Source organism: Marmota monax, unplaced genomic scaffold (genome assembly GCF_021218885.2).
Source record: "Marmota monax isolate L192 unplaced genomic scaffold, Marmota_monax_Labrador192_F-V1.1 WCK01_AAM20220418_F8-fsc01617, whole genome shotgun sequence".
Taxonomy (NCBI): domain Eukaryota; kingdom Metazoa; phylum Chordata; class Mammalia; order Rodentia; family Sciuridae; genus Marmota; species Marmota monax.
In genome coordinates, this window is record NW_026693817.1 from 18,214 (window position 1) to 34,104 (window position 15,891).

The 15,891-nt window shown below is 45.2% G+C and overlaps 1 gene segment (V, D, J or C); it reads right to left on the bottom strand.

Annotated features, from left to right (window-relative positions):
* Nucleotides 1-10,226: 10,226 nt before the first annotated feature.
* LOC124105193 (immunoglobulin heavy variable 3-72-like) lies at nt 10,227-11,381 on the bottom strand. The segment is given in 3 exon segments: nt 10,227-10,258; nt 10,834-11,166; nt 11,271-11,381. Coding segments are annotated over 3 exon segments (411 nt in total).
* Between the last annotated feature and the right edge of the window lie 4,510 nt (nt 11,382-15,891).

The window sequence follows — 15,891 nt, forward strand, 5'->3', positions numbered from 1 at the left end:
GGGAGTTGCGTTCTGCAGGGTCCAGGCTGGTCACAGTCATTGGGGGCTGTGACTGCAGGGTCCAGGCTGGTCACAGTCATGGGGGCTGCATCTTCGGGGTCCAGGCTTGTCATGGTGAAGACCTCCTGGTTTTTGCAGGGGTCCTAGGTGTTTGTGATCCAGCTCCTCAGGGCTGGGTGGACCAACCACTGGCCAGCCACTGCAGGGCCTTCCCTGGGTGACACACCCAGCCCAGTCCCCTGTTAGTAGAGCCCAGTGAGGACCCAGAGAAGGAGCAGGTCAGCCTGTGGTCATGGTGGGTCCTCCAGCCAGGGCCAGATTCCTCCAGGGAGACTCAGGGCAGGTGCTTCATAACCCAGGCCCTGACTCTTTCAGCTGCACCTGGAAGAGGACCCTGGGACAGAGAAGCAGAGTGAGTCTTGAACTCAGATGCAGCTGCCCCAGGTCTTCCTCCCTGAGTCCCTGAGACCTCACATCTGGGAGCCTCCAGCAAAAGGAAGGAGAAGCATGGAAGGTTTTGTGCTCAAGTTTTTCTGTCAGGTCTGTTCATGACAGTGACCTAAAGCTGACTCAGGGTATGAGCAGACACCCAGAGTCCTGAAGATCCAGGATCTGGATGTGTGGTCACAGGTCAGAGTCTCAGTCCTCTCTTGCCTGTAGCACAAACCCCCAGAGTGGGCAGATGCTAATGTCCCCTGTTGTTCTCAGTCTCTGAGGTTAGCAGGCTGAGCCCCTGGGGAGGTGAGCTGTGTGCCAAGGGCCATCTCCCACTGCCCACAGTGCTCGGTGGCTGCAAGCTCCCAGGACAGAAGATGGCCATGGATCCCTGAGATGGCAAAGGCAATGTCAATGTCTTTCCCTCAAGGCCCTCTCTGTGTCCCTCATCCTATACAGGGGTGACAGCCATCCCAGGTACAGTCCGACCTTGGTGAGCACCTCTTAGTGGTACCAGGGGGGTTCAAGTGCCAGCACATGAAGGAGAAGAGGTCCCTGCCATCAAGCCCTGTGGATTCCAGGAACACCCATCCCAATGTGCTAAATGCTCCAATTCCTCCCCAGGGCCACAGGGTTTCACTCACTCCAGCTCCAATTTTGGAGTCTGGGTCCACAGTTTCACCTAGCCCCCATGTAGGTCAGGTGTGGGTGTCCCCTGGGGTCATGCTCCTCAGGTTGGAGCTGGGAATCACACACATCATGTGCTGCAGACACCGTGCTGGACCTGGCACAGGTCACACTCCATTACCACCCTGGAGATTGGACCAGGCCGTCCAATGGCAGGTGGTCCAGCATCAACCTCAGGGCCCCAGAAGGCCCTGCTGATGTGACGCTGGCCACCCTTCCTCACTGGGCAGGTGCAGGGCGCAGACTCCAGCAGCCCCACCCTGCGCCTTTCTGGGGCAGCCAAGGGGGGTCCCTCCTGCCTGTGATGTCCTCCCTTCAGCTCCCGCAGCCTGGCTCTGTGTGCTGGTGGCTCTGCAGGCTGGAGTGTGGGGAAGGGCCTCCTCACAGCTCCCCTCTGCACTCCTTCTGGGGACACTGCACTGTCCCTAGGGCCTCAGTTCTTTTGAGCGTGACCTCGTGCAGGCCTCCTATAGGGAGTCCAATCTGCAGGACTGCTTGACCTGTGCTTGGAGATTTCTGGGTTTCCTTTGAGGACTCTGTCATGCTGCCATGCCCCACAGATCTTGAACTCTCTGCCTGTCAATGTGAGCAGCACAGGGACACTATCAGTATGCATGCACTGGCCCTCTGGAGGGACAGCCACTGAGGACCACACTGTCCCTGGACACACTGCTGTGACTACATAATAAAGCTTCTCATCTCTGGCAAGAAAAAGGCAATGACAAGGTCCTGTGGTAGGTGATAGTCTCCCATGGACAGTGGTCAGTGCCATGCACACTGTGCCCAGCCATACAGCCCTGTGACGTGAACATCTGAGTCTGCCCGAGAACATCAACAATTCACGAAGTTTAGTACTGGAGGGAAAGCATTGCCTGTGGCCAGGACTAAGGAGACATGCCCTAGGTAATGTAGTAAGAGTGGGAAAGGAGTAATATTCCTGACAATATCCACTGGGCAGAGGTCAGATATTATGTACTGTGGACTGACCATCATGGGGATGGAGTAACTGTTCTGATATTATCCACTGGGGACAGTCAACCATCAGAATGGAGTAAATGGTCAGATATTATCCACAGGAACAGGTCCAGTATTAGGATGCAATAATAGGTCACATGTTGTCCACTGGGGACAGTAAGCATGGGGATGTGGTGACATGTCTGATATTATCCTCTGTGGACGGGCCAGTGTTGGGATGGGGTAAGAGATCAGATATCATCCCCTGTGGGCAGGATTAGCATGTGGATGTAATGACATGTTAGATATTATCCACTGGGGATGGAGTAACTATGGGGGTGGGGTAACAGTTCCAATGGTGTCCCCTGAGGACCTGGCCAACATGGGATATAATATCATGTCAGATATTGTCCACTGGAGACAGGGTCAGCATGGGGATGGAGTGACTGGTCAGATTTTTATCCCCTGGGGATAAGTTTTGGAAAGTCTTTAATAGCTTTTCAACTTTATTGTTTGAAATTTTTCTATTTAAATTTTTATATTCTTTTGCTTCACTTTCAGCAAGTTTCATTATGTTTAGAATTTTATAAATCTCTGCAAGTTTTTCTAGTTTACTGGAGCATTATTTTATATTTTTTTTTAGTTATAGGTGGACACATATCTTTATTTTATTTTATTTTTTTTATGTGGTGCTGAGGATCGAACCCAGTGCCTCATGCATGCTAGGGGAGTGCGCTACTTCTGAGCCATAATCCCAGCTCTGGGAGGATATTTTTTAAAAATAGTTTGCAATAATTTTCTGGATTTCAGAAGAGCCTGAAGGCATATCTTCTGTTGTATCTAACTTTGTTAATTTTTAGCTTCCGTATTTTATTTTCTATAGTGTGCCAATGTTTTCTCCATCTTCTTTATGTTTTATAGGAACCATGTCCTGTGTCTTTGATAGTGTGCATTGTGTACACAGTCCCTACAATCTCCAATCAGAGCAATCAGGCCAGAGAAGGAAATTAAAGGGTTACAGAGGAAAGACCAAAGTCTGAATATGCTGCCTGCAGGTGGTGTGATCCAATATCTAGAAGAACCAATGTCTCCATCAGAACGCTTCTAGATCTGATAAAAAAAAATCTTTAGCAATGTAGGTAAATACATCATGCATCCATAAATAAACCACTTTCAAATAATTCTAAAACAGGTCTGCTGAGAAAGAAATCAAGAAAATGTTCCCATTCTAAATAACTTAAAAAGTAGTTGGAAATAAATCAACCAAGGAGGTGAAAAATCTCTACAATGGAAACAGTGAATAGCAACACAGGGAAAAACTGAAGACCTTAGAGGTGGAAAGAACTGCCATTTTCTGCTATTGTCAGAATGATTATTATCAAATGATTATTATCAAATTTGATTATTATCAAATTATCAAAAATGTCACAGAGATTCAATGAAATCTCCAACAAATACCAAATCCATTCTTCAAACAACCAGAAAAAAAGAATCCTGATATTTGTGTGGAGAAATTAAAAACCCAAAATAACCAAAGTAACTCTAAGTAGGAAGATTGAACCTGAAGTTGTGAAAATATCTGACCTCAAATGATTTGACAGAGCTGCAGTAACAAAACCAGCAGGCACTGACCCCAAAGCAGACATGAAGACCAATGGAATAGAAGGTACAGAGACAAGCCAACATAAGTGCAGTTATTTGGCACTTACAGAGTTTCCAAAATCTGTTTGGAGAGTTGACAGTGTTTTCAACCAACAGAGCTGAGAAAATTGAATATCCCAATATGAAAAAGGATACAGTAGATCACTATCTTTCACCCTGCAAAAGTCTACTCAAAGTTGATCAGAAATTGAAGAATTAGACTAGGCACTCTGTAAGGGCTAGAATCAAATATTGCACCAACCCTCCTCTGTACTGACACAGACACGGACTTCCTCAACCAGGTCACTAAAGTGCAAGGATCAATATCAGGAATTAGTAAGTGGGACAGTATCAAATTAAAACCTTCAGCACAGCAATGGAATCCAGCCACAGTGTGAGGAGAGAGCCTCGGGAATGGGACATCATTGTCACCTGCTCCCCAGATAGGGCACAAATACACAGAATATAGAGAGAACCCCAAACTCTTAATGACCAGACCAGATAGCCCAATAAATAAATGGGAAAGACCTAAAGGGACATTCCTCAAGAGAGGAAATCTAAGTGGCCAACAAATATAGGAAAACTTTCTCAATAGTCCTAGAAATCAGGAAATGCAAATTGAAACTGCCTTGAGAATTCATCTCAGTCCAATCAGAAGGCGACCATCAAGAACACACATAATAGAGTTCCAGCAGAGATCGTGGTGAGAAACGGGAGTGCGGCCTGCTCCCCTGGGTCCTCTGGGCCCCATCCCCAGGCCGGCGGGTGAGCTGGGTGGCCGAGGACAGGACGCGGCCTCTCCTGCAGATCCCTGGCTCCTGCGGCGAGTGCCCACTGGCTGGCCCTGGCTGTGAAGGACCAGTGAGCCTGCCACCCAGATGGATGACCTGATGGCGGCGGCGACCTGTCGGCCCCGGACCCAGATGGCTGCCGGGTCCCCTGGCTCAATCGTGCTGTCCCAGCTGAAGCCGCCACCCGGGACGTGGCGCCTTTGGGTGGCGGCGGGCGTGGCATGGCGAGAAGAATGGCGGCCGCCTGAAGGCCGCGGAGGCCAGCAGGGCTGCAAGGTCCCAAGAAGGAGGATGGACGCCTGGAAGCTCGGCCACGCCTTGGACAGCGGAGCGGCACAGACCAGGGTCTCCGTGAGCGCTCAGGGCCGGCTCCTGAGACCGCACCTTGTCTCAGCCAACAAACACCAGAACCGTCCTGGAAGGTGAGCGAAGCCTCAGAGATGACAATGGGTGGAAAGGTTGGCGGCCTTGGGCTGTTGGTGTCCTTCTACCAAAGAGAGAAACGGTAGAGTCACAAGCCGCATCTACCCAGTGGGAAACGCCCACCACCCTTTGGGGAGATTTCCTGGCCCTTTGAAAAAGGCCTGTGTATATGATATGAAAAAGCTGCTCTCAACTTGCCCCCAGCCTTTTAAAACTTGTGCTGCATCTGGACATTCTGAATGTAAAGAGGATGCCTGACGTATGATGGAGTTAGAAAACAACGTCTTGTAAATGTCCGTTTGTTTGAAAAAATCAGAAATCCCTTCTGGAAGTGACTTTGAAATGGATTTGTTAGGCCACCTCTAGGAGCGACTCTTGTCCACGTTTGTTCAGTGGGTTGTTGGACATGGAGAAGACTGACGGTGAGAAGGAGGTCCTGTGCCAGACTGGTTTTACATAAAAGCATTTTTCCTATAATGACCATTGTTGGGCGGGTGCGTTTTATTCCTCATTAGTGTATATATATTTGAAAATGCTAAATACTTTTTTAAAAAAAAATCTAGGTTTTCTAGATGTTCTAAAGTGCCTGATATATGTTAAAGGTAGAAGTGGTAAAATGTATGACACATTTTGTAAATTTCTTTTGTTAAAATTCTTATGAAATGGTTTCTTTTTTTTTTTTGTGGGGGGGTGCAATAGCCAAACCCCTGTTGAATAGTACAGTTGTGTGCTGGTCCTGGGGAGCACCGTGCCAGTGTGCTTACAGAGAGCCAAGAGTTGTCTAAGGGTTTTGTTTTACTTTGCTGTGTACATAGTGTATATAAAGGACCAATGAGTCCTCCTAATCTACATCTAGCCTTTCTAGATGTTAAAGAGGTTGCCAGTGTATGACAAAAGTAGAATTAGTAAACCAGTTTTGAATATTTTGTGTTAAAATTCCCAGGAAAAATCGTCTTCTGAAAATTTGAGCATTGTAGCCCACTGGGTCGGTGAAGGGCCAGAATGCTCATATTTTGAAGACATTTTCAAATTAGAACTATTGTTACATGTGTGCAGTGTATTCAAGACTGTCATGTACATAGTGGACAAATTGAGTCCTTACTTGAAACATCTATTCTTGTCTAGATGTTTAGAAGTGCCCCATGTATGTTAAACATAAAGGCAGTAAAATATCTCTTTGTAAATATCTTTTTGCTAAAATTCATATGAAATAGTCTTTTGGGAATGGAACTATTAAACCACCTCTGTGATCGGTATAGTACTGTCTATATTTGCTCAGTGATGTGGAGGAGGTTGGAGGGAAGCAATTGCAAAAGGTTAGTGTGTTCATATTTGGACATTTTCAGACATCATTTTTCTATGTTTTGTGCATTTTGTTTTTGCTGTATATATAGTGTATATAATGGACAAATAAATCCCAATTTTGCAACATCTAGTCTCTAGATGTTAAAGAGGTTGCCAGTGTATGACCAAGTAGTTAGTAAAATTAGAATATTTTGTACATTTTTTTTTGTTGAAATTCATAGGAAATCTTGTCCTCTGTAAAAAGACTTTTGGATATGGATTTTTTCGACCATCTCTAAGTGTTACATATGCCTGCACTTGTCCACTGGACTGAAAATAGAAGGAAATGAGGAGGGAGAGGTTCAAGGACAAAATGGTCATATTAGAAGATACCTCATATTTAACCATTGCTACACGTGCAATTTTATTTACCAGTGCTGTGTGAATAGTGGACAGGGTCTTATGTGGAATATCTAGTCCTTCTATATATTTAGAAGTGCTTGATATATGTAAAAGTAGTAGAATTGAAACGTTTTGTAAACAGCTTTTAAAAACTGATGAGAAATATCGTGTTTGGAATTGTTAAACCACCTCTTAACAGAATACTGTCTGTTGTACTTGTTGATTGGGTTGAGGGAGGTGGGAGGGAAGAAGTTGCAAAAGGTGTTTAACATTGTTAGAGTGTGCTAGAAAACTTCAGCTTACCCATTGCCTTGTACGGTGCATTTCATTTAACTTTGCTGTACTGTATATATTGTATATATATTGGATAAAGGAGTCCTAATTTTATAATATCTAGTTTCTAGATATTAAAGAGGTCTCCAATGTATGACAAAAGTAGAGTTAGTAAACTCACACATTTTGTACACTTTGTGTTAAAATTCATAGAAAGGCAGTCTTCTGAAAAGGACTTTTGGAAGTGAAATTCTAACATCATATCATGTGACACTCAGATGTGACACATGTGAAAACAGGAGAAAGAAGTAGAAGAAATGAAGGATTCTAGGCCAGAATGATCCTACTTAGAAGACACTTTCAGATATAACCATTGTTACATGTGTGTAGTTTATTTAACACTACTATGTACATAGTGGACAAACTTAAGTCCTTATTTGAAACATCTAGTCTTTCTAGATGTTTAGAAGTGCACAGAGTATGTTAAAAGTAGAGGTAGTAAATAAAACATTTTGTTATATATCTTTTTAAAAAAATCATGAGGAAATAACTGTCTTTTGGAAACTGAATGATCAAAACACTTCTCTGAACAGTACATATTATATCTGTGCTGGTTCAGGGAGGAAGAAGGAAAAGAAAATATAAAGGGCTTTATACCAGTGTATTTTCTGTGAAGCAGAATTGACCATTGTCCCTTATATTTGTGGGTTTTTGCTGGTAGCAGGCCTGCCCTGGCCCCTGGGGACTCAACCCCCAGTTCTTTGTTCTGCATGTCAATGTGGCCAGCTCACAAGGCCATGAGGTGGGCTTGTGGTTTCCCGTTTATCTGCCTCGAGCATATGTGTCTCTCCGGAACATCTTGACCTGTTCAAGCCTCCTGATAGGGGACGGTGACATTACAGTAACCCAAGGACGCAGTTATTACTCTTCCCTCCTCACTTTTGAGTGATTTCCTGCAGCTGTTAAAAAGATATATAAGGGGAACAAATTTGGCAATAAAGCGCGTGCACGCTCCCTCCTGGATGAAGAACCTTGGTGTCCTGTGTATTTTTAACCCCGCCATCCCTCGCCGGACTCGGCTCCGTTAGCCGGACACGGCAGGTTTTGTTTTACTATTCTGTGTAAATAGTGTATATAAAGGACAAATGAGTCCTAATTTACATCTAGTCTATCTAGATGCTAAAGACGTTGGGAGTGTATGACAAAAGTAGAGTTAGTAAACCAACACACCGAGTACATGTTGTTAAATTCATAGGAAAGACTGTAATTAAAACCACTTAGAAAGTGAAATTTGTTAAAAGTCATCTCTAAGCATTACAGATGCATATACTGACCCATTGGTTGATAAGACTAGAAGGGGAAGGGTTCTAGGCCAGAATGTTACTGTTTGGAAGACACTTTCAAATTCTAGCCTTTAAAAAAGGGGTGGGGGGAGTTTTGCTTCAAAGTATAGCCTTTGTTAAGTAAGTGTGGCAGTTTATTCAGTGCTACTGTATGTATAGTTGGGAACTTAAGTCCTGGTTGGGAACATCTAGTGTTTCTAGATGTTGAACAGTGCACAGCACATGGGAAAAGTAGAGAGCTACAGTAATGCCCTTTAAGTATATTTCGTTACTACTTAGGAATGGTTGCCATTTAGGGGAATGAAATTGTTGAACTTGATGTCTTGGAGGGTAGGTTGAAGGTTCACTGGGTCGGGGGTAGGGGAAGGATAAAGTATGCATAGAGAAGCAATGGGTGCCCTTTAGATTAGTTCAGATTGTCTAGCCATTGTTATATGTGCATTTTAGTAAATCTTGCTGGGTATTAAAGGATAAGTCCTAATGCCCCAAATTTGTTAACAATAGCAAAATAATCCCTATATAAGTGTCCTTTTGTTAGTTTTTAGAACTGTCTTCTGAGAGTGACCCTTGTTAATCCAGCTCTTGGAGCTAGGGATAGTCCTGAATTTAGTCACTGGAGTGGTGAAGAGGGAGAAGAGGAAGGGGGAGGGGGAGTGCTCTTTGCTAAAGTCTCCATATTTGGAAGACAGGTTTAGATTATAACCATATATCTATATGTACATTTTTGGTAAATTGTGTTTTTGTGCACAAAGTTCATACTTCATTTCACAATATCTAAGCTTTCGAGATGCTTGAGGTGACAGTGCATCATAAAAAGTAGTGCTAGTGAATTAGCCAACTTGTAAATATCTTTTTGTTATAATTGATAGAAAAGATGCATCTTGGACATGGAATTGTTTTATCTCTGGGCATTGTGTATCAGGACTTGTTCATTAGGCTGGCAGCAGAGGGACACAGGGAAACACTCAGAAAGATGGAAGCAAGTGCTCAAAGATTTACATTTTGATGTGAGCCACTGGTGTGTGTGCATCTTCTGGCTGTACTATAGGAATATTTTAATTCACGGAAACATGCATTCTTGCTAATATTTTAGTAGTAGAAATCTGTTAATGAAACAAGCTTGGTGTATTCTGTTGCTGTTTCATTTTAAATTGAGCATTAAGGGAATGAATTGTTTTAGTTGTAACTCTGCCAATATGTCTATCTAGAGGCCTGTTGCCATTTCTGTCTTCAGTGAAATTTTTTTCCCCAAGAAAGGATAACAGATTGAGTTGGTGTAGTGTATTCTTGGTTATCAAAATATACTCATGTAGCTTCGGGATTTTGAATTGGTGAATATTCATGATGTGTGGAAAAGCATAATACACACCACAATCTCAATCACACAAAATGGAATATTGTGTATATATGCACACAACCTAGAGGGACACGTCCAACTAAGCTTCTTGTGACTGGATGACTTTGTTCTTTGCTTGTGTTTTTTTTTTCCTGTAATGTATAATTTACTTTTAAAAAATAAAAATTATTTTAAAAACCAAAAAAAGAACACAAATAATAAAAATTGTCAGCAAAAAATGGGAAAGAGGTGTATAGATATGTTATTGCTGGGACTTCAAATTAGTGCTGCCATTCTAGAAAGCAGAATGGAAATTTCATGAAGACCAGGAATGGAGCCACGATGTAACACAGCTACCACTCCTTGGTATTTATCCAAAAGACCCCAAATCAGCACAGCACAGCTATCTAGCCACATCAGTGTTTATACCAGTGGGCCTGAAAAGAGCTACATAACATAACTTTCCCAGATGTCCATCAACAGATGAGTGGATAAAGGGAAGGTGGTGTATATACAGAACAGTGTTTCACTCAGCCACAGGGAAGAGGGAAATATGGCATTTCCTGGTCAATGGATGGAACTGGAGAATATCAAGTCTATTAAGCCAGATTCAGAGGGATAAATGTCAACGGTTTAATCTCAAATGCGAATTTCAGATCACAAAAAGGGAAAGTTCTGGGAGGAGTCCCCTGGAAACAGAAGAGGGAGCATGAGGAGAGGAAGGGGATCAAGGGTGAGGTAGGGGAACAGAAATGGGACAAGCAGTGGAATGACACTGATGAAGCATTCCTGTGTCCTGTGTGAGGATGGCACAGTGGATGTCCCCTTTATGTGCTCTAAGAGACACTACTGAAACCAAATTATAGAAAAGATCTGTCAAGAAAAAAAAGGGAAAAAGGATCAGGAGGGAGGGGTAGAGAGGAGGGAGGGAAAGGAAGATGGCAGGGGACTGAAGTGGAGAAATTATGTCCCATGATTTTGTAGTTGTGTCCAATTGAAATACAATATTATTCATAATTATGATGCAACAATGAAAAAAGAAAGTACAAATTAAAAACCCAAATTGTTTTCTTCAGAGATTAGTAAGAAAATTAATTCAGAGAGCTCTCCTAGAAAGCTGGATCATGGAGAGGAGAGGCCCCCAGAGGGAGGAAATCTGCCCCACCCCCTCTGCACCTGTTCTTGGGCTGACCTGAGCTCCTGTGTGCTGTGTGCCCCCTGCTGGCTTTGGGCACCCTGCAGGGATGTTTGTGTCTGGGCTCACACTGAGGTCCCCTCACTGTGTCTCTAGCACAGTAATACGTGGCTGTGTCCTCAGTTCTCAGACTGCTCATTTGCAGGTACAGTGTGTTCTTGGCATCCTCTCTGGAGATGGTGAATCGGTCTTTTACAGATGCAGCGTATACTGTGCTGTAACTATTAGCTTTGTTTCTTATATGGGCAACCCACTCCAACCCCTTCCCTGGAGCCTGGCGGACCCAGTCCATGTAGTAATCACTGAAGGTGAATCCAGAGCCTGCACAGGAGAGTCGCAGGGAACTCCCAGGCTGCACCAGTCCTCCCCCAGACTCCACCAGCTGCACCTCACACTGCACACCTGCAAACACAGAGGCAGCCTGGTCAGGACACTGTCACTCATCCACTCTCTCTCTCACTCCTGTCCACCCACACACTCAGGGTCTCTGGTTCTCCATTCATTACCTTTGAAAACAGCCACCAGGAAAACCCAGCTGAGCACACTCTCCATGGTGAGCAGCTGTGTTCAGTCCTGGTCACTGAGTGGGCTGAGCTGGGAGACCAGGGCTGGGCTCCTGTGCAGAGCTGCAGGGTCAGGTGGGCTGGTTTTCATGAGCAGAGGGAGGCCCTATTTGCATGTCCTCCTGCTATATAGCAGCTCTGGGTGGAGGCCCAGGTAGAGCAGCTCTGAGGGCAGATGGGAGTGTCATGGGCAGCATGTTGGACAGAGGAGCATTCAGGAGGGAATTCAGGAGGGAATTTCTTCTAATTTGATTTTAGAGCCCACTATCTTAGTTTATTTAATATAACCACATAATCATATGGTAGAGTTGGCTTTGCTAACTCTCTGGTGCAGATGTAAAATCACACTTAGAAGCATGAGTGCTGGTTCACTGTCCAACAGCTCATATGTGGCAAGAGTGACTGGTTATCTGGTCTTTTGCTCTCACCCTGGACATGACTGCTGCTCTGACCCTCCTCCAGCTCCCAGGTGCGCACACCTGGTGAGGTCCTCAGAACCGTCCTGCATTGGAAATGTGCTGTGTGTCTTCTCCCCTCTGCTGCCACCTGCTCTCCAGGGAGGCATCCAGCTGAGGGCCTCAGAGGCTCCCTGCCATGGGAAGGCTGTGCCTCCCTGTGAGGGCCTCCTTCAGCTCAGAAGCATCTGGTTGGCACAGAGCCCTCAGGTATACATGCTGCTGCCATCTGTGGTGGACACAGGGCCCTAGTGTGGGCAGAGAGAAACCCAGCCTCTGTCTTCACTTTCACTTGGAATGAGCTGAGTCCACAGTGGTTCCTGTGTATCCCCCTCTTTTGAGGGTCCTTGGAGAAGGACCAGCCAGTGTCCCCATGGGCTTTCTATATCTCTGTCATCTGTGATCTAGACCTCCCATCCTCCTCCTGTTCACAAAGACCTGGGGGAAGCAGCGACTCTCTCTATCAATCAAGTGTCTTGGAATCCTCGAGGCACAGCCACATGCCCTCCGTACTGCTGCCCTGTCACTCTTCACATGTCCACATGGTCAAGAATGTAGAGAAAAACTGACACCCTGTTCCTGGCCACCTGGATTACCCCAGGGCTGATAGAGACTTCTTGGCACCCTGAGTCCCAATGGGACCCCAGCACCACTCAGGGAGTCCAGCCCTTCTGCCTCTCTTTGCCTCCTGCCTCCTGCCATGTGGTGCTGCACTCTCAGGAGCAGCACCTGGGTGTTTGCACCCTGGTCTCCAGAACCCGCTGCAGCACAGCTCTCTCCTTGTGAACCTTCAGCCTCAGGAGCTGCACAGAGCAGCACAGAGTGGTCTCAGCCACACTGATGCTGGGGCCTGAGGTTGTCATACTAAACAAGTAAAGGTGTGGACACAATCCTGGGACTGGGTAAAGGGTTGGTCTGAGGAGGAGGGGAAAGGCAGTGGAGCACAACAGACACTAGTATTGCAATATGTAAATCAATGGATGTGTAACTGATGTGATTCTGCAATCTGTGTATGGGGTGAAGGTGGGAGTTCATAACCCACTTGAATCAAAGTGTGGAATATGATATGTCAAGAAATTTGTAATGTTTTGAACAACCCACAATAAAAAATTAAAAAAAAAATGCAGAGCACAAAGCACTGGGAACTAGATGACAGTACAATGAACATCTTTTGGAAAAAAAAAAGAATTTAACTTTCTAGAATGAAGCAGGAGTATCTAAGACTATCTGGGATATAAAAATTGCCATTTCTTATCCTCACCCAGACTGGAGCTGGACTCTCAGGACAGGTTGGGCACTGACATGAGCAGGAACAGAGCCCAGAGTGTCCATGTCTGTGACCCTCCTATCCAGCCACAGTGGCTGGAAACCCAGGCAGGCTCCAAGCTGCTCCCCCCAAGCAATCAGGTGTCCTGGGGCTTCTGAGGCTCAGGGTCACCTCACATCAAGATGGAGTCAGAGTGGTCCTGGTCACTGTGTGTTTTCATGGTCTTGAGGCCAGTGGCAGAGCCGACCTGAAGCTCCCACAATCAGTGCAGGGCTGACAATCCTCCCTCCTGGGTCTTTGCCAAGGAAGCCCCTTTCTCTCTGAGATCTTGATCAGGCCACCCCCATCCACAGCCATGCACATCTGCATGAGGAGGGGACATCTCTGCCTTTTGGGGACCTGGGTGTGTGGTGTGTGTGTCAGAGCCCCATTGTTAGGGTCAGACATCTCACATACACCAAAGTCCACTCTAAATCATATATTTCTCTATATTATGAACAGGTTTAAGGCTTTCCTTAAGGTTTCTCAGATAGGTCTTGGACCTTTTGGGGTTGAAACCGAATTGTATACAACACCAGGAGGAGTCTACATGATGCACCTCAGTAAGGGAGTGTGCACCTCAGTAGGGGAATGTGCACCTCTGTAGGGCAGTGTGTACCTCCTAGGGAAGTGTATACCTCTGTAGGGGAGTGTGCACCTCTGTAGGGGAGTGTGCACCTCAGTAGGCAGTGTGCACTTCTGTAGGGTAGTGTACACATCTGTAGAGGAGTGTGCACCTCTGTAGGGGAATGTGCACCTTTTTAGAGGAGTATGCACCTCTGTAGGCAGTGTGCACTTCAGTAGGAGAGAGTGCACCTCTATAGGGCAATGTGCACCTCTTTAGGGGAGTGTTCACCTCTGTAGAGGTGTGTGCACCTCTGAGGGGATTGTGCATCTCTGAGGGGAGTGTGCACCTCTATAGAGAAGTGTGTACCTCTGAGGGGAGTGTGCACCTCTGTAGAGGAGTGTGCACATCTGTAGGGGAGTGTGCAGCTCTGTGTGTACCTCTGTAGGGAGTGTGCACCATTGTAGTGGAGTGTGCACCTCTGTAGAGAAGTGTGCACCTCTGTAGAGGAGTGTGCATATAACTGGAACACCAGAGCCATAATGAAGAAAGATCAAGAACTGTAAAAGTGCTTGGAGCAGACCAAAGTGGAAGCTCAGCCTAGAAACACCTGCAGAAAAGAGCAAGGAGCACCACGGGAAGGTCAGTGTGGTCAGGGCCTCCACTCAGGACACAGAGACTCAGGACAGACATCTGCCCCAGCTCACCCAGCTAGAGGGCAAGAAGGAACCAAGCTCACAGGTACCAGGAGGGAAGGAGAAGCAAAGCTAAAATGGACATGAATGAAACAGAGAATAAAATCTACAGAATATCAATGAAAAGAGCTTTCAATTTAAAGATAAATAAAATGGACAGATCTTTGGTGAGACTGATCAAGATAAAAGGACAGAAAATGCAAATAAACAAAATCAGAGAAAAAGGGAGATATAAAGGGAGACATTGTAACCCATGCACAGTAATACAGGGTCATGAGGGCTCATTATGACATATTTGCCATTGATCTGGAAAGTCTGTTGATGGACACTGCAAAATGTCCTATTTCCACGAGTCCTTCCACTAAGCAACATGGGGTACGCTGGCAAGGAAATTGTCATACCTACTTGGCTAATGGCTAATGGCTCCCAGCATCTCCCCCCTTCTGATTAATTAAACAACAAGCAATGTGGCTTAAGGACCGTGCCTGGTAGGTTGTCCAATTCAACATATGGTTCTTACCCGTCATGGGAAAAACTGACCTTTAGGCGTCAGCCTCCTGTCTTAGGTTGATACCACTGCAATTGGATCATACCCGTCACTGACTACCGGTCCTGCATACAGCCATACTTGTGGATAGGTCTATGCACCAGTGGGGGGGTGAGGTTCTTTGCCTCACCTCTGTTGGCCCCCAAATTTGGCCTGGTGCCAGTGGGGGAGTGAGGTTAATGTGGCTTAAGGTCCGTGCCTGGTAGGTTGTCCAATTCAACATATGGTTCTTACCCATCATCGGAAAACTGACCTTTAGGCGTCAGCCTCCTGTCTTAGGTTGATACCACTGCAATTGGATCATACCCATCACTGACTACCGGTCCTGCATATAGCCATTGGCCCCCAAATTTTAGACCATCACTAGCAGAAGGGAGGAGGATACAGAAATGCCACGACACCAAGCCAATTGACGGCTCCTTGGGAAAAATTGCATTACTGGTGACACCATCAGCAAAGATATGCCAGCATTACCACAATTCGCTGCACCAAACGATAGTTACATAGTCTAGGCAAGTTCTGCAAGCAGTTCAAAGCAGAGGAATCTATCAATATGTCCATTTCCTCCACAAATCCGTTTCCTCCCAAAGTAAGTTGACTCCTTGATTGAGCATTACTTGTTGAGTTATATTCATTGATGCATCAGTTTATACAGTTTACTGTGATAGCTATCATAGAAGCTGTAGTTTGGTTTTATCTTTGTCTTCACCGGCACTGGGATGAAGATAGGAATTCTGGCAATGATGCTAAAGAGACATTATCCTGAAAAGAATTATTAGATATAATGAAAAGGAAAGGTGAAAGTAAACAAACAGATCTGTTAACCTCCTTTAAAAACAATCCTTAACAGCTTTTTACATAATTTAAATTAGTAAACAAACAGATCTCTTAACCACCTTTAAAAACAATCCTTAACAGTTGTTTACCTAATTTAAATTAAACCATTTAAATCACGTGAATAAAAAAATAATAATAATTCGGATCCATTTTTTCATG